Raw genomic sequence first — 8,258 nt, 5'->3', positions numbered from 1 at the left:
TCCGATTAGCTCAGTGTACATGATGTAATCAATAAATACATGATAGGCCAGATTTATCATTGATAACTGGACCAATAAATGACCATGACACTGCTCCTTTACTAAATCTGGCCTCCGGGATTCTGCTTTCACTGAAATATCATTAGTGACTTGACCTAAATCGTGCAGCTGGATTAGTTGTAAATTTAATATGAGGAAATGATCTGTGTTGTCGTCTGAATTAAATGGAGAGATTTGATGGTCAAACTGCATTTTTTATCCACGATTAAGGTGAGTGTTTTAAATCCTTCGGGGGGAGAAAAAAAAGAAAAGAGAGCAATCCATATTTGAGAAGGTTTTAATATCATAATACATCACACACATCACAACTTGATGCTTGAATGTCCTGGATATTTACACTTTGTACAAATCTCCTCTTCTATACAGTAAAACGTGTCCTACTGAACAGTGCATCAAAACTTTAGGCATGAACAGGTATTTAAAACAGATCACATGATGGTGCACGGGTTTGGTTCACATCTAATCAAGCTCACGACAGCAAACAGGCCCCTACAGCCTTTCAACGAGGGTCTGGACGAACTAGAAACCAGCCGAGATCAGGCTGAACTTTCCTGCTACTCAATAAAAAACAGAAGAAGAAGATACATTTCACTTATTTACAACATTTTCTCCTCTTTCTCCCATGGAATCGGATCCTGCTCCTCCTCCACCTGCGTATTCCTGCGCCCTGTCCAGAAGTGCTCCACATCTGGGAACGTCTTCTCGTTCTCCTGCGTTACAGCGTTGGCGACGGCGTTCGCCACGATCTCCGCTCCGTTCCCCTCCGTTTTGGGACACTTCTTGCACCGGACTTGCTTCGCGCTCCTGCAGGTCGTCACGAACCAGATGGTGATCAGTCCCTGGCGCACGTCGTCGTACATGGTCATTAAGATGACCGGCGACAGGGAGCTGCATGCGTAAAGGAGGACCTGCGCAAAGATCAACAAACCCACGGGAGGTTTGTTGTACCCGAGTCTGATCCAAGTGAATGTCCCCCACTCTGGGAGCAGCATGAGCCCGAGGGCCCCGCTCAGACACAATAAAACCAGGATAACCTTGCTCTGGTGCCGAGGGCTGGGTGCGTGGTTCACCGCAGTGTGCAGCGTCTTGGTGTAGTAGGCAACTGTGAAGATGACCGGCACCAGGAATGTTGCAGTTGGGTAAATCTTGTAGAACAAACTCATGAAGTCAGACGCGCACACTGGCATTTGTGAGACGCAAATAGTGTCGCTGCCATGCGGCACTATAGAGGCGAAGAGCATCTGAGGGATGGGGAACATCATGGACACGATCCAAATGAAAGCCAGGGCTCCGTGGATCCATGTCGGGCTGTAGAGGGGCCCCGCGGCGGTGCTGGGGATCAGAGTGTGTTTGGCTCTGGTGGTGGCTGCCAGGATTAAAGTTTTTGCAACCACACACGAGTGCTGGAACCAGTCCGTGGTGCTGCACACGAAGCTGCCCATGGTCCAGGTCTGCTTGTAGTAGGTGACTGCGCGCACGGGGGCGCACAGCAGCAGGATCACCAGGTCCGTGGAAGCCAGGGAGGCGAGGAGCGCTTTCACCTCGGAGCCCTTTCCGTTTCTGAAGTCACGTATGAAAATCAGCAAGACGAGCAAATTCCCAACCGCCCCGGACACGCAGATCCCGATCAGGATGACGGGCATGGCCGCGCGGGTGTCCTCCCCCTGGAGGAGCTGAACTCCTCCAACAAAATCAAAAAAGGAGACGTTTGTCGGTCGATCAATATCCATCTTTAAAGTGTGAGCTCCTTGAAGTTGAAAGGTGGAGAGAGAGAGAAAAAAATGCAACCAACAAATGAAACTTTTCTTTTCTCCAACAAATTCAAATCCTGGAGGAAAAAAGAAAAAAGAAACCAAAAAGGAAAGGAGGCTGAGGAGCTGTCCAGCGCCGCGGAGCTGAAACGCAGCTTAATGGGGCTGTGATCGCATCAGCGAGTGTGTGCGCGGGCTGCCAGGTAGGGCTATTTCAAGTGCTGCCATTTAGCATCGTCAACCGTTCACGTCACTTCACGAGTGTGGCTCCAGGCTGCAGCCAGAGCAAATGTGAGCGCAGCGTGATGAGCTTTCCATCCACAGCCTGAGAAGGGACGACGTAATCTGACGTTTTCTGGCTTTTACTTTTACCAACAGACTAGTGTCACGTTTCCTGCCTCCAATTATAGGTTATCACGTTATACTGGAATGGCGTGAGCGTAAAAACACAAACGATGCAAACTGAGAAGTGGGTTAAAGTGTGTTGAAGTGTATGATGGCGACGGACAGAGGAGCTTTGTGAGGAGCTCAGGAAAAGGTTCCATCTCTAAAGAGTCTGGAAGCCACAAATAATCCACAGATTGAAGACGATTGTTCCTCTCGACAGGAGTTGGTCCACCAACAAACATCACTCCGTCATAGTGGGAGAGGAACCAGAGGAGGAAACCACCAACATCTCACAACTGAAGAGGTTCTGGCCTGAGGAATGAGATCAGATTCCTGCAACTGATCAGCTGTTACCACAAACATTTAGTTGACATTATTGTGGTAATAAGGCTCATCCATGTGTAATATTGGCTAATTTTTCCAAAGTAAAACCCTCCAGAGGACAAGAAGTTTCAGAAAATGAATGAATAAAAAGACCAAACCATGCGTTAGTTGTCTTATCGTCTTTAAGGGCCTGAGTCCAGGGGACAGACACTACTCAGTGGCTGTTGCCTAATATTACAAGCATAAGATCACACATTATAGTAAACAGAACCGTCTGGAGATGCTGAACTAAACACGCAGATACACAAAACTGATGAAAACACAACATCACACAGTTAAGAACTGAACTGAAAAACTTACTAAGAACTCAGGTAAAATCAAGAAAGGCTCTCAAATAAAAGTATGTTTTAAAAGAGCACAGCCATAAGGCCTTAAAGGTGATTCTAAAACATACTGGGAGCCAGTGGAGATCTGCTAAGACTGGAGGGATGTGATCCCTTCTCCCCCTGGTTCACGGTAAAAGCCTGGCAGCTGAATTTCTGGACCGTCTGGAGCCGTGAAATTGCCTCAGTGGTCAGACAGGTAAAAAGGCTGCTGCAGATATTCAGAAGTGATCTGGGTCTCTGAGTGTTTAAAGGATAAAATGGGCCGGGACTTGGAAATGTTCCTCAGAAATAAATAAATAAGTTTCTTGGTATAATATGAGACTCAAAACTCAAAATCAATCCATCCGGTCAGTTCTTGCAGAGGGAACCAGCCATGGTCCATGGGGAGAACTTGCTTTGGGCGATATGCAGGTTAAAATCCAAAAAGACAGGAGAAGACCAAAACAAGATGTCAAGAACTCAACGAAAGGACAAATAAGGGAAACGTCACAGACAGTGAGAAGGTATTTATACACGTACATGAAGGAATAAAGAGGAGACAGGTGAGTGAATGGGGAGGAGCACAAAGACAAATCATACAAGGCAAAGACAGGAGAGTGGAATCAAAGAGAGGAAAATGTAAATAAAATAAAGCAGAAACATGCAAAACTCAAAATTTGTTCTGATTTTCAACGAATGGTTCCTCCACAAACTCAAATTAAGGCTGCCAATATTAAAAATCTGATTTAAACATCATGTTAAAAAAAAACGCTTATGATAATATCGTGTAAATCTTGGATGTCCAACCTGGGGTTTGACCCGCGACCAATTATATTTGGCCTTTGTCCTCTGTATAATTTCCTCCCACCAGCTGCGCTCACTCGCTGCTCTTGCTCTCATTAAATACTATTTATTGGTGCAGTTCCACTCCTGACCAGAGAATAATATTGTGATAGAATGATGGTAGGGGGGCGCTGTTGAGCTCCTACCAGCTCAAATCCTGTGAGGTGAAGAAGAGCAGCAGCGACTACAGGGATGCAAAAGGAGCGTGTTAAACAGTGACATACAGACAAATGAAAACTCCAAATAAGTTTGTAAAACGAATATCTTTTTTACCGAGGTCGATTCTACCGCAGTGTGTGTTGTATGACTGAAGTGTGTATAAGTAATGGGGACATGTATTGTCCTTTTTATTGCACTGTAGGCTACGCGCAGTAGCTACTGATTTAATTCCGGACATGTTTTGTCCGATGCTACTTTTTGCACGAAATGTCTTTGTATTTGAAGATATAGATCCAAGGCTACTAATGTCTGTTTTCAAATGTCTCAGAGTACTACACTTATTTTTCTTATTTAAAGAAGTCAGATAGATGTTAAATGTGATGCATAATAATCACTGTCATTTTTCAAAATTAATTTGTGATTGTGTTTATTTTGCACATGCATGTTGTACATAACCATATTTAACTTAATGTACTGCAAAATTAACATTTTGACCCACAACCCTCCCCCAGATACAGGGGATAAAGAACATTTTGAGCACTCCTGGTGTAAATTGTTCTTTTGAGTCTAATTCATCTCCCAAATGAAAGAAAATGACATAAATACATTTTAAAAATGCATTTACTGGATTTTGCCATCATTATTGACATTTTGGTTGATATCAGAATAATATCTTTATCGAGACATTTGTTTGTCCAGGATAATGGTGAAGTGAAAATCTGATATTGTGACAGCTTTAACTCAAATACATGAATGACTGTATACACAAGCATGTTTTATGTAGTCACAAATAAACCATAATTAGTTCTGTTGTGGTACAGGTGTCTACATTAGGATTTATTTGATTTTAAATGTGGAGGAACGAAGTGAAATGAGCTGTAAAATGAAAGTTAACGATGAGTTTAATGAGGTGAATGAAGCAGCCTCGCAGCACGCAGCGAGGTGTGTTTACTTGACTCCAAGAGCATCCGGATGGTGAAGGGGAGGGATGGCGGCGATGGTGGTGGGGAGGTGGAGATGTATGTGGAGAGGTGAGGGTGCCCACTCAAATGCTGTCACCTCCTCTAAGAGGGCCGGTTGCTAGGAGACCGGCGCCACCATCACAGTATGGGGTTAGGAAGATGTGAGGCGTCATGAAGTAGTGTGAGATGTGGATGGAGAGAGGAGCTTTAAAGAGGATCTGGAGCTTCAGACCTAATGAATGAACGGTTACCACGGTGTGATTGCAGCGAGGGTGGTGGTGGTGGTGGTGGGGGAGGTATAAAAAGGCTACAGTGGTATTTAGAGCGATGATATAATAGCACATGCAGGGGTGCTGCACTCACGGCGTGCAGTAATCAGGGATAATTGATATGTTATGGACCGCGCAGGGTTCAGCCTCCCCGACACAAATCTACATTTATGTTCAAGAAGAGCAACAAATGACAAGACCTGCAAGATATTTTCATAAAATAGCTACGTAGAGATGAAGCATCAGAATAAAATAAAAAGAAATAACCATAGTTTTATAAAGTAAATATCCTACTGCAACATCTGTACGTAACTTACACTGGAACACAGTCTGTTTTAATCTCATTCGAAGTCTATATGTACATTCACATCTGTGTTAACTGCTTCTGCACATCTGGTGTGATGCTGTTTTTTGTACGTAAACGTGCGTAAAGTTTATTTTATTCTAATCTGATCTGATCTGATTCAAACTTTAAGAGGAGGATGAATGCTAATGAACCTCATTCTGATCACATTTCTTTGTGCTCATTGCTAATTAGCCAACATTAGCATTTGTAGCTGCTAAACACTGGCATGTTAGCATGTTGGAATTAGCATTTAGCTCAAAGTATTGCAATGTGAAGAGTAAAGTCTCCCTTATGCCTTTTGGTTTATTTGAACTGGAAACATGATTAATTTGCTGTTATTTCTTTATTAGCCCGTGGACAGAGCGAGGTCCTGAAAGGAAAAGGAATGACTCCTTTTTGAATTGTAGCATCTGGGACTTTGACTATAACTGTGGATTTTTTTTCTTTTCTTTGGAAACAACTCAGACCCACTGAAATACAACAGCAAATGCACATGACATTTCTTTCTATTTTATTTATTTATTTTTGAACCTCTGCATCCGCCACTCAAGCCCAGACTGATTCAGATTTGTCGGTTCCCTCACATCCCCTCGAGGCTTTTCTTTTCTTTCTTTCTTTTTTTTTTATTACAGAGCCAGAGAGGGACAGAATAACAGTGAAAAGCTTATAATAAAGAGAAACATGAGTACAAGAACAAAGAGCCAGAGAGTCTAAATGAACTCGGGTAATGTTCCCTGTGGAGATATCCCAGAGAAGAAACAAAGGCAAAGTACTTTTTCTACCACAGGGTTGTCTATCCAAAAAATAAATAAATAGATAAATAAAATTTAAAAAAAAAAAGCAGATGCCACAAATCTCTTGATGCGGAAAAGCTTTTTACAGTATAAAAGAATTCAAATGCAGGTTTTTGTTGTTGGCGGAGATAAAGGGTCTCCCCTGGTGACCGTGTTGTTAGCAGATGCTTTTCTTATTGATGCAGTTGCTTCAGAACTGGATTATCATTTTCCCCATTAATGCCGCGGCCCTCCCTGCTCTGCATGAAATCTGACTCCTTTCAAGTCCCATCAAAGTTCGCAGTTACCACGATAACATGCGGATGGGAAGCACTTGACGTGCAAAGCTGCAAAGTTTCACCCATTTAGCGCTTTTAATCGACTCGCATCGGCTCCGCGAGGAGCTGCAGGAAACGTCATTATCCCCAGCGCTGCTTCGTGCATTTGGTTTGATTCAGGCTTCATGCAAAGGGGATAAATGACTCCCTTTAGCAAAAGGGCAGACTCCCGCCTGCAAAATAGCAAATAATTAATGTCAGCCCCTTTTTTTTTTTTATAGTGTGTGGGAGGGAGGGAGGTGGAGAGCGGATGAAGGTGTTGGCTTCGCTCTTCTTTCTTCTTCTTCTTTAATCACAAACACATGAAAAGCCAAGACTGCCTGGAAAAAAAGTGGCATTAGCAGGTCGTCAGTACGTTACGGGATTAGTGACGGTTCTAGAAGGAGGTGTATTCTTTGTTGAACATGTTGAATGTTTCCTCTGTGCTGCTGCTAACCTGCTGTGACCTCCTGCAGCCACGGCCAATCAAGTCCTCATGAGTGAAAGCTTTTTATAAAACAACACCGACCACGGGCGCAATACGGCTCTTATATTTACAGTTAGCTTCACATATGATTGGACACTTTTTTCACATGAACATATTCATTAACAGTTTGGGCTAAAAGAAGTGGAGGGTTCTCACATCCAAACTAAAGAACAGGTGTAAGATTATAACTTGAAATTAAAGCTGAGGCGTCTGCACTTTATGCTCCATCATAAAACAGTAACTTACAGTAAGAAACAGGATGTTCTGCAGGTTGAGAGGTGGAGCCGCCATCAAGGAACGGATGCACATGGTCTGCAGCGATGCTAAGGAAGGTGCTACATGCAACCAAAGCAGCCCTGACTCCCTGAAGGTGCATGGCTGTGGTCTCCAGTATTAGGACGTTAGCAGCAGATCCTTTAAGTTTTCAAGTTGAGAGCTGGAGGTCTTCATGAATCGGACTTTTTTTGAGTGTAACACAGATGCTGGACTGAAATTTGAGGAATCTGGAGGTCAAGTCAGCACCTTGAACTGGTTGTTGCTGTTCCCCAAACTATAAACCCCTTCACGCCACATTGACATCACAACGTTAGCTGGAGGTAAAACAGAGGGAAGCTGGAGGCGAACACTGTCACTGTCAACCATGAAAAATAAAAAACACTAACTTGAAGTTTTGTTGTAATGCATCATCAGTTTCAGCCTGGATTGGGTTAGAATAGATTGTAACTGAAATTACGTTAAGTAAACCATTATTTGGGGCATATTAATGCTAATGCTAACCGCTAACTAACACAACGTTAGGCTGTCCAAGCTTAAGTTGCATTTACTACGTTCCCCTCCACAGTGGTTCCACTTACGTCTTGTAATATCTTTGTTAGAGAGACTTCACTTGATAAAGACAGATCAGACTTCGTCCCCTCTGTGTCCTTTGGTCAAATCGTCCATCCAGTGAGTGAGAGTGTAGGGGTCGGTGAATATAGTCCCATCAGTCACAGTCAACTTTTTAAAATAACACTCACAGTCTCAGGGAGTGAATGTATTAGTATATTTTCTAAAATATGAGTTTTCCTCGTCCATTCCAACCGATGTTTATAGAAGCTATAGTGTTTGAGATGTTTTGCCTCCAGTTAAGCCCCGCCCCTTAAAACATGTCACACTGTTTACAAACCGTGAAGGGGGAATCATTATCCTGCTTGAAGAGGACATCAGGGAATACTG

At 43.3% G+C, this 8,258-nt stretch overlaps 1 protein-coding gene across 1 annotated transcript; it reads right to left on the bottom strand.

Annotated features, from left to right (window-relative positions):
• Nucleotides 1-321: 321 nt before the first annotated feature.
• Nucleotides 322-2,079, bottom strand: LOC125023771 (G-protein coupled receptor 151). Its single transcript, XM_047611276.1, has one exon. The coding sequence runs from the start codon at nucleotides 1,788-1,790 to the stop codon at nucleotides 657-659; it is 1,134 nt and encodes a 377-aa protein (XP_047467232.1). The 5' UTR covers nucleotides 1,791-2,079; the 3' UTR covers nucleotides 322-656.
• Nucleotides 2,080-8,258: the final 6,179 nt, after the last annotated feature.

This window comes from Mugil cephalus, chromosome 17 (genome assembly GCF_022458985.1).
Source record: "Mugil cephalus isolate CIBA_MC_2020 chromosome 17, CIBA_Mcephalus_1.1, whole genome shotgun sequence".
NCBI lineage: Eukaryota > Metazoa > Chordata > Actinopteri > Mugiliformes > Mugilidae > Mugil > Mugil cephalus.
The sequence above is the reverse complement of the archived record's forward strand: the minus strand, read 5'-3'. Positions and strand labels throughout refer to the sequence as shown.

Bases quoted from the DNA above. Each gene is read 5' to 3' on its own strand.
- LOC125023771 (XM_047611276.1), bottom strand. From the start codon at position 1,790: ATGGATATTGATCGACCGACAAACGTCTCCTTTTTTGATTTTGTTGGA.